Raw genomic sequence first — 17,728 nt, forward strand, 5'->3', positions numbered from 1 at the left:
TCGGACGGAGCCAGAATGGAGCTGGCATCTTTGAGTGGGGAGTCTGTCCTGCACCCGCAGCCCGTGGGAATTCAACACCCTGGTATCATGGCGTTCTTATTTCAACCTTCACTGAGTGCATTCAAAAGGTGTCTCAAAGCATCACTTCCTTGGCCTTGTATATTTCACTCTCTCTCAGGCTTCTCTCTCTCTGTCTGTTTCTGTCTCACTCACCCCCTAACACCCTGTTCCTTTTCTCTCCTCTCTAGATCTATCTCGCTCCCCCCACCTCCTCCCCAACTTCTGCCCTAATTCTCTCGCTCCTGTTTCTAGGGAATGGAGTTTTATTGTGGATCCTGTGAGACTGCAATGTGTGGGGAGTGTACGGAGACTGAGCACCGCGATCACCGCACCGTGCCGCTCCGTGACGTGGTTGATCAGCACAAGGCCTCGCTCCGGCTGCAGTTGGATGCCATCAAATCCCGGTGAGAGCCCTCACCACACCCCCACCCCCTCTCATTCTCCCTCATCCTCTCCACCCCTCCCCTCATTTTGGCTCACTACATCAAACTGCTCCTCCCCCTCCCCTCGCCCATGCTTCATTTCTCCTCCCCTTACTCCTCATCCTCCCCTCCCTTTCCTTCCCCAACTCCTTGGACTCTCCCACCTCTTCCACCCCCTCATTTTTTCCCCTCTGCCCCCAACCTTAGTTCGTTCCTGACCCCTCCAACCCCCAAATATCCAGACCTCATGGTGCACTCTTTCCTCTCCCACCTTCCCCAGGTTGCCCCAGCTGAATGCTGCCATTGAGCTGGTTCATGGGATCTGCCAACAGCTGATCACCAACAAGGACAGCGCGATCACTGAGATCAGCACCAGCTTTGAGGAGCTGCAGCAAGCCGTTCAGCTACGGAAGGCCTCACTCATCTCCGATCTGGAGGGGCTCTGTAACAGTAAACAGAAGGTGAGGGGGCAGGAGGGACACAGTACAGTCTTTAACGTTTCCGCAGCTGATACTGTTGGATATTGAAGTTCCCAACAACACCGCCACATCCTGCAACCGCCCCCAGTTCACAAGCCATGTCAGTTACCTGCTTCACGTTGAACGGAACATCTCCCATTTCCCTGGATAAGGGAGGGAATGGCCTGGTGGCATTATTGCTGGTCTGTTAATCCAGAGATTGAGATAATGTTCTGGGGACCCAGGTTCGAATCCTGCCATGGCAGATGGTGGAATTTGAATGTAATAAAAATCTGGAACAAAGAGTGTAATGATGAAAATGAATCCATTGTCAATTGTCAGAAAAACCCATCTGTTCACTAACGTCCTTCAGGGAAGGAAGTCTGCCACCCTCACCTGGTCTGGCCTACATGTGACTCCAGACCCACAGCAATGTGGTTGATTCTGAACTGCCCTCTGGGCAATTAGGGATGGGCAATAAATGCTACCCTGCCAGTGACGCCCACATCCCATGAAAGAATTTTAAAAGAACCTCCACAAAAGACAGATGAATTGACTCTGACATTATGAGCGGAAAACAGATACAGCAAAGGTAAGCAAATTTCCAAAGATCAAGAAGGCAGCTCACCACTGCCTTCTCAAGGGACAACTGGGGACGGGCATTGAACACTGGCATGGCCAATAATGCCCACAAGTGAATAAAAAAAAGACACAACTATTCACCTGAGGTGAGGCATTGAAAAAATCAGAACAATCAATAAATCATTGGCTGATTGGCTTCTCTTGGATTGTAACAATCAATCAGAGAGTGGCAAGGCCTGACACCAGAATGAGACCTCGACACCAAGGCCCCAATTCCTAGAAGCTGGTGGCCTGTGCCAATGTTCATCAGCTTGAGATCTGTGCAGACACCCCACCCATACCCTCCATCTCCGTGTTTGTACCGCATCTGGCTTTGAATCTCCACCTGCCTAATGGCTGACCTTCTTCCTCAATCTCACAGGTTCTTGAGAAGCAGTTGGACTACCTGCTGCAGGGTCGGGAGAAAATACAGAGTAGCTCAGAATTCACGGAGCAGGCCCTGAGCCACGGCACAGAGACTGAGGTGCTCCTGGTGAAAAAACAGATGACGGAGACATTGAGTGAGCTTGCTGCACAGGACTTTCCTCTCCAACCCCAGGAAAACGAGCACCTAGACCTGAGGGTGGAGACTGACGTGGTGAGGAAGTCTATCCTGAATCTTGGAGTTCTGGTCACCACCAATGCTGTAGCACAGCAGACTGTAGCCACTGGAGAGGGTCTTCGGCATGCTGTGGTTGGCCAGCAGACCACAGTTACTATAACAACCAAGGATAAAGATGGAGAGCTTGTGAAGAGCGGTAATGCGATCCTGCAGGCAGAGATCATCGCTCCTGACGGTAGCTCCACTCAGGGCGAGATCGTGGACAATAGGAATGGAACGTATGAGCTCCTTTACACACTGAAGATGGAGGGCGACTTCACACTGTCTGTAACTCTGTATAATCAACCTGTCAAAGGGAGTCCTTACCGAGTCCGAGCCACCAAACCTTGTGACTCCTCACATTCTCCTGAGGATGTCAAGCGCAGGGTGAAGTCTCCGAGTGGTGGTCACATCCGTCAGAAAGCTGTCCGCCGCCCGGCCAGCATGTATGGCACCGCCAAAAAAAAGGAGAACCCCATTGAGGACGAGCTGATTATCCGTGTGGGTGAGTTTCTCTTTGTTCTTCACTTGGATGTGGGCATTGCTGGCAAGACCGGCTTTTGGTGCCTCATTGCCTATGAACTGAGTGTCACACCTGGCATTTCACCACATCGCTGCGGGTCTGGAGTCACCTGTAGGCCAGACTTCCTTCCTGAGATAAACCAGATGGGTTTTTATTGACAATCAACAATGGTTTTTGGTTACTATCACTGAGACCAGCTTTCAATTCTGGGTTGATTTACTGAATGTAAATTCACCCAGCGGCCTTGCTGGCGTTTGAACCCCTGCCCACACAACATTGGCCTGGACCTTGTCACCACTCCACAATCACTCCCTAATTGTAAGTTTGAGCCTCAGTTTGACTGGACTGGTTCTCACCAGAACACAAACCTCTCATTCTGGGAATGGACCCACCAATGTCTTCCCAAGACCTTGGGCTCTGCCCTAGGTTTGATCATGGTATTTATCATGAAAGACCAGGATGTGATCCTGGTAACCTGAGCAATATTGGATTGACTTGTCTCGATGAAAGTGAGACAGGAGTTGATTCTATTCTCTGTCTTCTCTGAACTCCAGATTCAAGCTCTCAGAGCGGGACTGGAGCAGGTACAAGCCAGGCTGGGTAGGAGTGCTCCATAGCATAGCCTTTGCCTCCATCAGTATCATTGTTACCTGCAGTGATCCCATGGCCTGTTGCTTCGGCCAATTGCCAAGGTTGTTGTCATTGTCCTTTGGCGTGTACTGTTGTATTGATGTATTCCTGTCGTTGGCCTGCCCTGTCATTCTGTGGGAGTTGAGGGTTTATTCACCAGATGTGAATCTTATTCTGTGTATTTTTTTTCCTTTTAGGGACCAGAGGTCGAGAGAAAGGGGAATTCACCAACCTTCAGGGAATCTCTGCATCAGGAAATAATCGCATTGTAGTGGCTGACAGCAATAACCAGTGTATCCAGGTAACCATTTCCACGCTGTCTCCCAAAATCCTCCACCCACACTGGGCAGGAAAGTGCCAGACTTCAGCTGTGGCCTGTTCTCAGTGCTCTGGACTCACGTGGTGTGACTGAAGGCCCACAGTGGTTAGGGAGAGAGGCTGCCCTTGATGTGGGGTTTCGACCTCTCGGGTGGTAGTGGTAGTGGAGGTGGGGGTGGGGGTGGGGGGTGGGTAGCGGATTTGAATTACTGTGGGTTTTCCACATGTGAGTGAGACTCTTTCCCTGCCACTCCCTCCCTCCCAGGTCTTTTCCAATGACGGACAGTTCAAGCTGCGCTTCGGGGTCCGGGGACGGTCTCCAGGACAATTGCAACGGCCAACCGGAGTGACCATTGATCCCAACGGGGACATCATCGTAGCTGATTATGACAACCGCTGGGTCAGCACCTTCACCCCTGATGGCAAGTTCAAGGTAAGGGAAGGTGAGGAGAGGAATAGGGGAGGAAGATGGATGAAGGTGAGGAGGTGGAGTGTGGGGGGAGAGGATGTGGGGAGGTGAAGAAGTTGGGGACAGTGCAGAGTTAGAGGGACATAGAGAACAGCAGTACAGAGAAGGCCCTTTGGCCCATGGTGTCCTTGCCAGTATGTATTCTAATCCCATGTTCCAGCACTTGGCACAAGCCTTGACATTGCAAGTCCATGTTTAAATGTTCTGAGAATTTCTGCCGCTCCCACCCTTACAGGCAGTGAGTTGCAGATTACCAGCACCCTCTGGGTGAATAAGATTTTCTTCCCATCCCCTCTAAACCTCCTGCCCTTACCTTAAATTTATAGCCCTAGTCATTGATCTTGCTATCAAGGAGGTCCTAATACAGGAAAGTGGAATGAGTGTAGGTAGTGATATATTTGGGCAGTGCAGAATCAATGGGCTGAAGGGCCTCTTCTATACTGTATGACTGAATGATACTTCATGTCTGACTAACAACTAACCTTCCTCCCTATCATGGGGTCATTGATAAATTTCACCCCTTTGCTTCAGTCCATTTATTAAAATCGTTGAATAGGGAAATCCCCAAACTGATCCCAATGACACTGCTCTTGCAACATCTTGCTAACCCCAAAATGGCTCATTTATTCCCATTCTCTATTTCCTGTAAATCAACCAATGTTCCCCCTACGCCGTGAGATTTTGTGTCGTCATCTTTGTGGATTTTTAGCGTAAGACCTTAAATAGGAATAGGAGTAGACCATTCACTCCTCAAGCCTGCTCCATCATTCAATAGGATCATGGCTGGTCTGACATTCCTCACGTCCACTTTCCTGCCCTTTCCCCATTTCCTTTGATTCCCCTATTGATCAAGAATCTATCTATCTCAGCCTTAAATATACATGACCACTCTGCCCCCTCATCTCTCTGTGGCAAGGAGTTGCAAAGACACTCAAACCTCTGAGAGAAGAAATTCCTCCTCATCTCGGTCTTAAATTGCCTCCCTTTTATTCTGAGACTGTGCCCTCTGGTCCTACATTCTCCAATGAGGGGAAACATCCTCTCAGCATTTACCTGGTCAAGTCTCCTAAGAATCCTTTGTTTCACTGAGAACACCGCTCGTTCTTCTAAACTCCAGTGAATAGAGTCCCAAATTGTTTAGCCTTTACTCAGAAGACAACCCCTCCATACCAGAGATCCTCCTCGTGAACCTTCTCTGAACTACCTCTGAACTACCTCTAATGAAATGATATCTTGCCTTAAAGAAGAGAAGCAAAAATGCTCACAGTACTCCAGATGTGGTCTCACCAGCACCTTGTACAGTTGCAGTAAGACTTCCCTACTCTTATACTCTAACCCCCTTGAAATAAGGGCCAACATTCCATTAGTCTTCGTAGGACCATAAGATTTGGAGCAGCATTAGGTCATTTGGCCCATCGAGTCTGTTCTGACATTTGATCATGGCTGACATGTTTCTCAAACTAATTCTCCTGCCTTCTCCCTGTAACCCTTGATTCCTTTACCAATCAAGAACCCCTCTATCTCTGTCTTAAATGCACTCAATGACTTGGCCTCCACAGCCCTCTGTGGCAATGAGTTCCGCAGATTAACCAACCTCTGGCTGAAGAAATTCGTCCTCATCTCAGTTCTAAAGGATCGTCCTTCCACCCTAAAGCTGTGTCAGACTATCCAGGCTATCTAACTATATCCATCCTCTGTGTTCTGTAAGATTCAATCAAACCCCCTCCCCTCATCGAGCCATCGAGTACAGACCCAGAGTCCTCAACTTCTCCTCATTTGACGAGCCCTTCATCCCCGGGATCATTCTTGTACACCCCCTCTGAACTCCCACCAAGGCCAGCACGTCCTTTCTTTGATATGGGGCCCAAAACTGCTTTCAGTATTCCAAATGCGGCCTGACCAGAGCCTTATACAGCCTCAACAGTACATCTTTGCTCTTTTATTCTTGCCCTCTTGAAATGAATGCTATCATTGCATTTTCCTTCCTAACTGCCAACTGAACCTACCTGTTAACCTTAAGAGAATCCTAAACGAGGGCTCCCAAGTCCCTTTGCGCTTCAGGTTTCCGAAGCCTTTTGCTATTTAGTAATAGACCATGCCTCTATTCTTCCTCCCAAAGTGCGTAACTTTACACTTTCTGACATCGTCCCTCTCTCTCTCTCTCTCTCTTTCTCTCTCTTTTCACCCCACCCCTCTCCCCACCACCCACAGGGTAAGATTGGAGCTGGGAAGCTGTTGGGACCAAAGGGAGTGGCTATCGATCACAATGGTCATCTGATCGTGGTGGATAACAAGGCTTGCTGTGTCTTCATTTTTCAGTGCAATGGGAAGCTGGTGTCTCGGTTCGGGGTGCGTGGCACTGCAGACAGACAGTTTGCAGGTATACTGGATGGTAATAACCTCAGCCAATCACCTCCTTCGTTGCATTTCTTTGTGGTGCAGGTACATGATGGGTCGCTCAGATACCATGTTTCTTTCCTGCTCCCCTCCAATTTGGTCATTCTTTCTGCTCCCTCACCAGAGATTGTCCCCACGACTGTGCCCTCTTGCTGCCTTCCTATTGGATTGTGTCCTGCCCCATTGTCACTTCTCCAAGGGATTGGGGGAATTTGAGAATAACATAATAGACTTTAGTGTTCAATTTGAGAGGGAACAACTCGGGGGTTGGAAACACTGTGCTAAATGCAAATATGGGAATTACAAAGGAATGAGGGTATAGCTGGCTGGAATGGGCCGTCAAAGGAGTTTAGCACCAAAGACAATTGAGGAAAAATGGCTGTTGTAGAAAATAGTTCGTGGGTCACAGCAAAGATACATCCCAATGAGGAAGGAGGATTCCAGGAAGGTGATAAGCCAACCATGGTTAACCAGGGAAGTTAAAGATAGCATTAAATTGAAAGAAAAAACATATAATGTGGCTGAGTTTAATGGTAAGCCAGAAGATTAGGTAACTAAAGGCCAGTTATCTTAATATTAGGTAAATGTCTATTATAAAGGCTGTAATAACAAGAGTATTTAGAAAAACTTAACAATCAAGCAGAGTCAGTATGGCTTCACAGAGGGGAAATCATGCCTCACAAATTTATTAGAATTCTTTGAGGAGGTAACAAGCAGGATGGATAAAGACGAAACAGTCAGTGTAATAGATTTGGGTTTTCAGAAGGCATGTGATAAGGTGACACACATTAGGTTACTTAATGAGAGCCTGTGGTGTTGGAGGTGGTATATTGGCATGGATAGAGGACTGGCTAACTCTTAGAAGACTGAGAATTGTGATTAGGGGGGCATTTTTAGGATGCCAACCTATAACTAGTGGAGGGGCCACAGGAATCCGTATTAGGACCACAATTATTTACAATATTTGTCAATGACTTTGATAGCTGTGATGACCCAAAAATCATTGGGAAGCCTAGTGATGAGAATGGCAGAGTCTGCAGAAGGATAGTGACAGGTTAAGTGAATGGGCAAAAACTAGGCAGATAGAATATAATGTGGGAAAATGTGAGGTTATGAGCGTTGGCAGGAAGAATAGAGGAGCTGAATATTTATATGAAGAGAGGGATTTGGGATTCCCTATGCAGGGGAAGGCCATAGCGGGCAGGTCTCTGGCATTGAGCCTGACCCTGTGGCAAAGAAGGGAAGGGGGGAGAATAGGAGAGCAATTGTAGTGGGGGATTCGATAGTAAGAGGCACAGACAGGCGGTTCTGTGGGCGCGAACGAGATGAAAGGATGGTATGTTGCCTCCCGGGTGTCAGGGTCCGTGATGTCTCGGATCGTGCCTTCAAGATCCTTAAGGGGGAGGGTAAGCAACCAGCAGTCATGGTACACATCGGTACCAATGACATAGGTAGAAAAAGGACTGAGAATGTGAAAAACGAGTGCAGGGAGTTAGGTTGGAAGCTGAAGTCCAGGACAAACAGCATAGTTATCTCTGGGTTACTACCAGTGCCACGTGATAACGAGGTAAGAAATAGGGAGAGAGTGCAGCTAAACATGAAGCTACTGGGCTGGTGTAGGAGGGAGAGCTTCCATTATGTGGATAATTGGAGCACATTCTGGGGAACGTGGGACCTGTACAGTAAGGACGATTTGCACTTGAACCGGAAGGGCACAAATATCCTGAGAGGGAGGTTTGCTAGAGCTGTACGGGATGGTTTAAACTAGTTTGGCAGGGGGTGGGGAACCGAATTTATAATTCAGAGGATGAGGTATTCGGCCTTCCAACAGACACAACAGGGAGTGAGGTGGTTTATAAAGAAATGCGGTCGATGGAGCGTAATTGCGGACACCGAGATGGTTTGAGGTGTGTATACTTCAATGCTACAAGTATCAGAAATAAAGCGGATGAACTTAGAGCATGGGTCGGTACTTGGAACAATGATGTTGTGGCCATTACAGAAACTTGGGTAACTCAGAGAGGAATGGTTGTTGGAAGTTCCGGGATTTAGATGCTTTAAAAGAAATAGGGAGGGTGGAAAAAGAGGTGGAGGAGTGGCATTGCTAGTCAGGGCGAGTATAGCATCGACTGAAAGGCAGTTCAAGAACGATATGTCTACAGAGTCAGTTTGGGTTGAGGTCAGGAACAAGAAAGGAGCAGTCACTTTGTTGGGGTTTTTTTTACAGACCCCTTAATAGTTGCAGAGACGTGGAGGAGTGGATTGGGAGACAGATACTGGAAAGGTGCAGAAGTCACAGGGTTGTAGTCATGGGTGACTTCAACTTTCCAAATATTGATTGGAAACATTTTAGTTGTAATAGTTTAGATGGAGCAGATTTTGTCCAGTGCGTTCAGGAAGGATTCCTGACACAGTATGTCGATAACCAACCCGAGGAGAGGCCACGTTGGATTTGGTGCTTGGCAACGAACGGGGCCAAGTGTTAGACCTGTTGGTAGGAGAGCATTTTGGCGGTAGCGATCATAACTCTGTTTCTTTCATGATAGTCATGGATAAGGATAGGTACATACGGCAGGGTAAAGTTTACAATTGGGGGAAGGGTAATTACAATTCAGTTAGGCAAGAACTGGGTAACATAAATTGGGAACAGATGCTATCAGGGAAGAGCACTATTGAAATGTGGAGATTGTTTAAGGAATGCATACTGCATGTGCTTGATATGTTTAACCCTAGCTGGCAGAGAAGATGCGGTCGAGTGAGGGAGCCATGGTTCTCAAGAGAGTTCGAACGACTGGTTAAGAGGAAGAAGGAGGCTTATGTAAGGTTTAGGAAAAGAGGAATGGAAAAGGCGCTAGAGGGATACAAGTTTGCCAGGAAGGAGCTGAAGAAAGGGCTTGGGAGAGCTATAAGGGGGCATGAGAAAACCTTGGCAGATAGGATTAAGGAAAACTCCAAGGCTTTTTACACGTACGTGCAGAATAAGAGAATGACCAGAGAAAGGGTAGGGCTGATCAAGGATTGTAAAGGGAATTTGGGCACTAAGCCTAAAGAGATAGGAGAGGTCCTTAATGAATACTTTTCTTCAGTATTCGCAACTGAGAGGGACCCAGTTGTAGAGGATGACGTTGTGACACAGGCAGGTAGGCTAGAGGATGACGTTGTGACACAGGCAGGTAGGCTAGAGGATGACGTTATGAAACAGGCAGGTCGGCTAGAGGAGGTTGATGCTAGTAAAGAACATGTGCTAGGAATTGTGAGGAAGTTGAAGATAGATAAGTCCCCCGGGCCTGATGGGATTTATCCAAGGATTCTATGGGAAGCAAGGGACGAGATCGCAGGGCCTTTGGCGATGATCTTTTCGTCCTCACTGTCCATGGGTATAGTGCCGGAAGATTGGAAAGAGGCAAACGCATTTCCTTGTTCAAAAAAGGGAACAGGGATAACCCTGGAAATTACAGGTCAGTTTGTCTTATGTCAGTGGTGGGCAAATTATTGGAAAGGGCTCTGAGAGACAGAATTTATGATCACTTGGAAAGGCACAGTTTGATTTGTGAGGGGTAGATCATGCCTCACAAACCTTATTGAATTCTTTGAAGAGTTGACCAAACACGTGTATGAAGGTAGAGCAGTGGATGTGGTATACATGGATTTAAGTAAGGCGTTTTGATAAGGTTCCCCATGGTAGGCTCATGCAGAAGGTAAGGAGACATGGGATAGGGGGAAATGTGGCAGATTGGATTCAGAATCGGCTGACCCTTAGAAGACAAAGGGTGGTAGTGGACGGAAAATATTCAACATGGTGTTCAGTTACGAGTGGTGTACCACAAGGATCAGTCCTAGGTGCTCTTCTATTTGTGATTTTTGTAAATGATTTGGATGAAGGAGTGGAAGGGTGGATTAGCAAGTTCGCAGACGATACGAAGGTGGGTCACGTTGTGGACAGTGCGGAGGGCTATTCTAGGTTACAAAGGGACATTGATAGAATGCAGAGCTGGGCTGAGAAGTGGCAGATGGAGTTTAACCCTGAAAAGTGTGAGGTGATGCATTTTGGAAGGACAAACTTGAAGGCGGAATACAGGGTTAACGAAAAGATTTTTGGCAGTGTGGAGGAGCAGAGGGATCTTGGGGTTCATGTTCACAGTTCCCTGAAAGCTGCCACCCAGGTGGATAGAGTTGTTAAGAAGGCGTATGGTGTGTTAGCTTTCATTAATAGAGGGATTGAGTTCAAGAGCCGTGAAGTTATGCCCCAGCTATACAAAAGCCTGGTTTGGCCACATGTGGTGTGTTGTGTCCAGTTCTGGTCACCTCATTACAGGAAAGATGTGGAAGTGTTGAAAAGGTGCAGAGGAGATGTACCAGGATGTTGCCCGGAATGGAGGGAAGGTCTTGTGAGGAAAGGTTGAGAGCGCAGGGCTTTTCTCTTTAGAACGACGAAGGATGAGAGGTAACTTGATAGAGGTGTACAAAATGATCAGAGGTGTAGATAGAGTAGACAGCCAGAGACTTTTTCCTAGGGTGGAGGTAGCTTTTACGAGGGCACGTAGTTTTAAAGTGAAAGGAGGTAGATATCGGGGAGATGTCAGAGGTAGGTTCTTTACTCAGAGTGGTAGGGGCGTGGAATGCATTGCCGGAGAGGGTAGTGGAGTCGGCCTCATTAGGGGCATTTAAGCGGCTATTAGATAGGCATATGGATGATAGTATAAGATAGCGGTGGAGGTTAGATAGACCTTAGGTTTCGGGTAAAAGTTTGGCACAACGTCGTGGGCCGAAGGGCTGTGCTGTACTGTTCTATGTTCTATGCATAAATCATAAAAGATGAACTTACAAGTTCAATAGGGAAGGCAAATGGAATGTTGGCCTTTATTTCAAATGGAGTATAAAGGCAGGGAGGTTTTGCTAAAATTATGTAAGGCACTAGTAAGATCACAGCTGGAATACTGTTTTGTGCCCTTTATCTAAGAAAAGATAACCTGGCATCAGAGTCAGTCTAGAGAAGTTCACTCAGCTGATCTGGGCATGGAGAGACTGTCTTATGAGGAAGGGTTCAGTAGGTTGGGTCTGTACTCAGTAGAGTTCAGAAAATTGAGAGGTGATCTTATCGAAACCTGCAAGATTGTCAGGAGACTCGGCAAGGTAGACGTGGAGAGGATGCTTCCCCTAGTGGAAGAGTCTAGGATTGGAGGGCAACATCTCCGATTAAAGGATTGTCCAATGAAAACAGATGATGAATTTCTTCTCAAAGGGAAGTGAATCTGTAGAATTCTTAACTGTGGAGGGCTGTCGGGGCTATCTCATTAATGTATATTCAAGGCTGAGATAGACAGATTTTTAACCAGGAATGGGATCAATCGTTTTGGGGGAAAAGGCAGGAAAATGAAGTTGAGTATTATCAGATCAACCATGATCTCATTGAATGGTGGAACAGGCTGAATGGCCTGCTCCTCCTCCTCCTGTGGTCTTTGGGTAGGGTCAGAAGTGCAGAGACGTTAATGAGTGCTTGCAGAGTCATGGAGGCAATGCTCTGGGAATTTGCTGGACTGGAATTAAGGAAACCTAGCAAGAGGCCATTCATCTGTTTTTGTCTATGCTACCTGGCACAGGAGGAGGCCATTTACCACCTCAAGCCTCAAAACAATAATTGTTTCTCTTCCCACCAGGCGTAAGACCCTACCAAATAGTTCCTACACTTAGTGTTTTGATTAGTTTGAGTCAGGATGGGGGAAGAGAGTCGTGACAAAGCAGTATCTCGGATCTGGAGTATAGGAGCAAAGAGCTGATAGTGAACATGTTAGACCTCAGCTAGAGTACTGTGGATAGTTGTAGGCACCACATTATAGGAAAGATACGAGTGTACTGGATAGAGAATGCAGAAGTGGTTTGTAAGAATGGTTCCAGGAATGAGAAACTTCAGTGATCAGCAAAGGTTGAAGAAGTTTACTGTTTTGATTGTAATGAGGTCAGCTAAGTGGATATCATAGGATATGAGTCGCCTGATTGGAGCTCTTAATCTAGCCCAATAAAGGAGCACTGGCTGACAAATAAGAATAGGAGCGTCAGGCATCCTGTGCAGTTTTGAGAGCTGGCTCTGAGGACGATGGATCAGTGTCGAGAACCCTGCTCATGTAAAGGTGACTTAGTGACGGGATATAGGCCTCTGTGGAATTATTTTAGTGGCGATGGACAGTAAAGCACGTCCTGAAGAAATTCACTCACAGTGGTCACCTTTGAGTTGGAATAAGCATTTCTAGCATCATGCCGTTACTTGGGAAGCTTGACTTGTTTGATCCTGCTGTTGAAGGCTGAGCGCAGTGTGTGGAAAGAATGTGATACTTTTTCCAGGTGTATGCTATTGGGGCAGATGAAAAGCAACGATTAATTTGTCTGACAGCTTGTGGACCTGCAGCTTTTTTGGTTATTAGGAGCCCATTATCTCTGAGGCACCAGATACTAAAAGCTTTGAAGAGTTCATGGATTTAGTTGATGATTAGTAAGAGCTTAAGTCTCCTCTGATTCTAAGACGCTATCAGTTTTACTCGGCAATTCGAGAAACGGGAATCTGCATGAGGATTTTTGACTAAGCTGAGATGACTGGCAGAGTCATGTGACTTTGGTTGAACCCTTAATGAGATGTTGAGAGACTGTTTGGTATGTGGGATTAATGATGTATGCATGCAAAAGGGCTTACTAGCTAAAGCCCAACTGCATATCAAGCAGGCACTACAACAGGCTTTATCATTGGAAAATACAGCAAGTGGAGCATATGAGTTGCAGGGTATTCCAATGGAAGTGGACACTCTCACCAGTCTGATTGAGCTTGGGTGTCACCACTTGATTGAAGGCAGTTGCAAAGCCTCATTCAGGATTTATCTGGAACATAGGGACTCTAGGTCAGCCCACAGCAAAACCTCAAAACAAAGCCAAGACTCAGCTAAACAATTAAAATTTTCTTCATTGCAGTTGCTGCCTGTCTGTGGACTCGAGACAGCAAAAGGGTCTCGTTCGACCTAACTTCAACAACTGTATCCAGGAAAGTGCACACCCTAGAAAGTCCACCGACATCTGGTTTAGAACAGTTAAATTACTTAGAAACATTCAAATCAGAACCAATCAAAATAAACATGGTGAAATGGTCGCCTGGTTTTAATGGATTGATAACCAGCGCAGCTGTATCAGTGGTTGTAGAACGAGTCTTTAACAAAACTTGGTCAGAGCTACAATACTTAGGTTTGTGCAAGACCTTGGCCAGACTGAGAACCTATACTGGGGAACCTTTACAATTGAGGGTATGACTTTGGTTCTGGTCTCTCATAAGCTGCTGGTTCAGTTCCCAATGACTATAGTAAAAGGCTCAGGCCCAAGCTTGCTGGGATGAAATTGTTGAGGAAAGATTCATCTTGATTGGCTCAAAATGTTTTGATCAGAAAATAACTGTCTGAGTGAAGTCCTAACTAAATATCTGGAAGTTTTTCAGGAAAGTCGAGGGACTATCAGAGGAGTCGAGGGACTATCAGAGGAGCCAAGACCATCTTGCATGTTGATCAGGAAGCAATTCCACGATTCTGCAAGGCTCTCCCAGTGCCATTGCCCTATGGGCAAAAGTAGGGGCAGAATTTAGGAGGCTGGAAAGCGAAGGAATCATCAAACCCGTACATTTTGTGGAATGGCCCTAGCACAGGTCTTGCCGATTGTGAAACCCAATGGGTCGGTTTGTCTTTGTGGGGATTTCAAACAAATGGTAAACTGCTTTTCATGGCTGGATAAATACCCAGTCCCTAGCATAGAGGATTTACAGACAAAACTGGCAGGGGGACTGTTCTTCACGAAGCTGGACATGAGCCATGTGAACCTGAAATTGTAGATGGAGGATTCCCAGAAGTATGTGACAGTAATACCCCATAAGGATTTGTACCAATATATGTGACTGCCATTTGGGATATCATCAGCCCATGCAATTTTTCAATGGATGATGGGTAAGATTTTATAAGGAACCCCAGGTCGTCATTTATCTAGATGATGTGCTGATAACAGGTAAGAGTCAATAAGGAACACTTAGAACTTGGGCATAGTCCTTAGACTTTATTCATTCATTCATCGGATGAGGGCGTCGCTGACCAGGCAGCATCTATTGCCCATCCCTAATTGCCCAGAGGGCAGTTTAGAGTCAACCACATTGCTGTGGGTCTGGAGTCACATAGGCCCGACCAAGTAAGGATGGCAGTTTCCTTCCCTAAAGGACATTAGTGAACCAGATAGCAATGGATTCACGGTCATCATTAGATTCTTAATTCCATATATTTATTGAATTCAAATTCCATCATCTGCCATGGCAGGATTCGAACCCAGGTCCCCGGAATATTATCCGTGTATCTGGATTAACAGTCCAGCGATTTATACCGTTAGGCCATCGCCTCCCCAATGTTTCTGCCAGGTGGGCATATGCCTTAGAAGGGAAAAATGTGTGCTCCAGGCCCCCCCCAAGTGATGTTCTTGGGCTACAAAGTAGACAGGTTTCACCCATTGCAAGATGAAGTGAGGGCGATCAAAGGTGCCCTGGCTCACCCATCTGTACTGGAGCTTGGGTCTTTCCTTGGACTGATGAATTATTACGGAAAGTTCGTAGATAACCTGGCCACCATCCTGGCACCATAGCATCCACTCTTTAAAAGGGTCACCCTTGGAAACGGTCGCATAGGCAAGTCACAGCTTTCAGGGAAGTGAAGAAGGGGACTGGGATATTATCACCATAATAGAAACATGGCTGAAAGAAGGGATACTGAGGCTTTGGTCAGGAAAAAGAAGGTGGCATGCATTGGGTTTAAGCTCGTGGACTCATGTGAATCCCTAGATGACTATAAAATGTGTAGGAGCACACTTAAGAGGGAAATCGGAAGAGCAAAAAGAGGGTATGAGATTGATCTGGCAGATAAGGGTAAAGGTAATCCCAAGAGGTTCCATAGTGTTTACAGAGGAGAGAATCATGAATGCTAAGGAAATGAGGGAAACAAGTGGGGATGTTTTCGATTGCATACACATTACCAAAGAGGAGGCACAAAAACAGAAGTTGCTGGAAAAGCTCAGCAGGCCTGGCAACATCTGTAAAGAATAAATCAGTGAACGTTTCAGATCCGGTGACCCTTCCTCAGAAGGGTCCTGAAACATTAAATTTGATTTTTTTCTTCACATATTGCCAGACCTGCTGAGTTTTTCCAGCAACTTCTGTTTTTGTTCCTGATTTACAGCATCCCATATATGTTGTTTCGGTTTTTACCATAGAGGAGATGTCTGCAGTTTTGAAGTGCATTTGGGTGGCTAAATCCCCTGGGCCTGATCAAGTCCATCCTCGGATGTTGTGGGAGGCTAGGGAAGGAATTGCAGAGGCCCTTGCAGAGATTTTTGCCTCATCTTTAACCACTGGTGAAGTTCCGGAAGACTGAAGGGTGACTAATGTTCCATTGTTTAAGAAAGGTAGCAAAGACAAGCCAGGGAACTACAGGCCAGTGAGCTGGATATTTGTGGTAGGCACGTTACTGGAGGGGATACTGAGGGACAGGGTCAACCAACATTTGGACAGTCAGGGTCTAATTTGGGATAGTCAGGATGGATTTGTGCACGGGAAGTCATGTCTGACAAATCTTTGAGATTTTCAAAGAGATAACCAAGAGGATGGATGAGGATAGGGCAGTGGATTTGTCTGTATGGGTTTTAGTAAGGCCTTTGACAAGGTCCTGCATGGCAGGCTAGTCTTGAAGGTTAGGTTGTATGGGATCCAGGGAGACCTAGCTAACTGGATTCAAATATGGCTCAATGGTAGGAAGCAGAGGGTGATGGTTGAAGGTTGTTTCTCGGACTGGAGGCCTGTGACTAGTGGTGTGCAACAGGGGTCAGTGCTGGGACCTTTAGTATTCGTTATTTATGTAAATGATTCGCTGTGAATGTCCAAGGCATGATTAGTAAGTTTGTGGTTGATGCAAAATTAGGAGGTATCATTGATAGCGAAGGAGGTTATCAAAAATTACAGTGATCTTGATCAGATGGGGAAGTGGGCTGAGGATTGGCAAATGCAATTCAATACAGATAAGTGTGAGGTGTTGCATTTTGGAAGGCCAAACCAAGGTGGAACTTGTACAGTAAATGGTAAACTCCTGAGGAGTATTGTGGAACAGAGTGACCCAGGAGTCCAAGTACTTAGTTCATTGAAAGCAGTGTCACAGGTAGACAGGGTGGTGAAGAAGACATTTAGCATGCTGGCCTTCATCAATCGAGACATTGGGTGTAGGAGGACGTTATGTTATAATTGTATAAGTTGTTGGTGAGGCCGCACTTGGAGTATTGTGTACAGTTTTGGTCACCTGTTATAGGAAAGACATAGTTAAACTGGAAAGTGTGCAAAGAAGATTTACGAGAATGTTGCCAGGACTAGGAGGCCCGAGCTATAGGGAGAATTTGGCCAGGATAGGACTTTATTCCTTGAGAAGTAGGAGAATGAGGAGTGATCTTCTTGAGGTGTACAAAATCCTGGGAGCATAGATAGGATGAATGCATATAGTCTTTTTACTAGGAATGGGGAAACTAGAGGAATAGGTTTAAGGTGAGAGGGGAAAGATTTAAGACTGACCTGAGGGGCAGCTTCTTCACGCAGAGAGTTGTGTGTATATGGGATGGACTGCCAGAGAGTGGTTGAGGCAGGTACAATAGCAACATTTTAAAAAAAGCATTGGAGAGGTACATGGATGGGAAGCGTTTAGAGGGATATGGACCAAATGCGGGTAATTGGAACTAGCTGCGTGGGCAAAATGGTCAGCATGGACCAGTTTAGGCCGAAGGGCCTGTTTCAACGCTCTGTTACTCTATGACTGTGATATCCTCTGAGGTGTTGGCACACTATCATCCCAAGTGAGATCTGGGGTTGAGATATGATGCCTCCTTGTACAGCATTGGGGTACTGTGAGCTCATTGGTGGTCCAATGGACAGGAATACCCAATAACGTATGCATCCAGGACTTTGGCAGATAGAGAAAGGTGGTTTGCTGGTCAGTTTTGGAGTCAGGAAGTTCCATTAGTACCTTTACAGACATAAATTTGAAATAGTAACAGACTACAAACTCCTGCTATGTCTACATAAAGTGGGACAAGGCAGTATTGCCTATAGATTCAGGTTGACTTCAGCGGTGGACTCTAATACTAGAGTGCATATAATTTCAAGTTGGAACACTGTCTGGGAAGCCAAGT

The 17,728-nt window shown here is 46.3% G+C and overlaps 1 protein-coding gene across 5 annotated transcripts in view; it reads left to right on the forward strand.

Annotated features, from left to right (window-relative positions):
• The first annotated feature begins 15 nt into the window (after positions 1–15).
• Positions 16–17,728, forward strand: part of LOC109924470 (tripartite motif-containing protein 2-like) — a 19,396-nt gene continuing 1,683 nt past the window's right edge. Inside the window, exons 1-8 of one of the 5 annotated variants that reach the window (XM_048621326.1) lie at positions 16–128; positions 313–464; positions 763–943; positions 1,944–2,667; positions 3,513–3,616; positions 3,899–4,066; positions 6,314–6,494; positions 13,457–13,803. In XM_048621326.1, coding sequence (XP_048477283.1) covers positions 316–464; positions 763–943; positions 1,944–2,667; positions 3,513–3,616; positions 3,899–4,066; positions 6,314–6,494; positions 13,457–13,788 — 1,839 coding nt within the window. In that variant the 5' untranslated portion in view covers positions 16–128; positions 313–315 and the 3' untranslated portion in view covers positions 13,789–13,803. Of the gene's footprint in view, positions 129–312; positions 465–762; positions 944–1,943; positions 2,668–3,512; positions 3,617–3,898; positions 4,067–6,313; positions 6,572–13,456; positions 13,804–17,728 lie in introns of those variants that run through there. The other 4 variants (XM_048621327.1, XM_048621331.1, XM_048621328.1 and 1 more) reach the window with 4 other exon arrangements.

Source organism: Rhincodon typus, unplaced genomic scaffold, assembly GCF_021869965.1.
Source record: "Rhincodon typus isolate 14 unplaced genomic scaffold, sRhiTyp1.1 hic_rhity00000471, whole genome shotgun sequence".
NCBI classification, from domain to species: Eukaryota; Metazoa; Chordata; class Chondrichthyes; order Orectolobiformes; family Rhincodontidae; genus Rhincodon; species Rhincodon typus.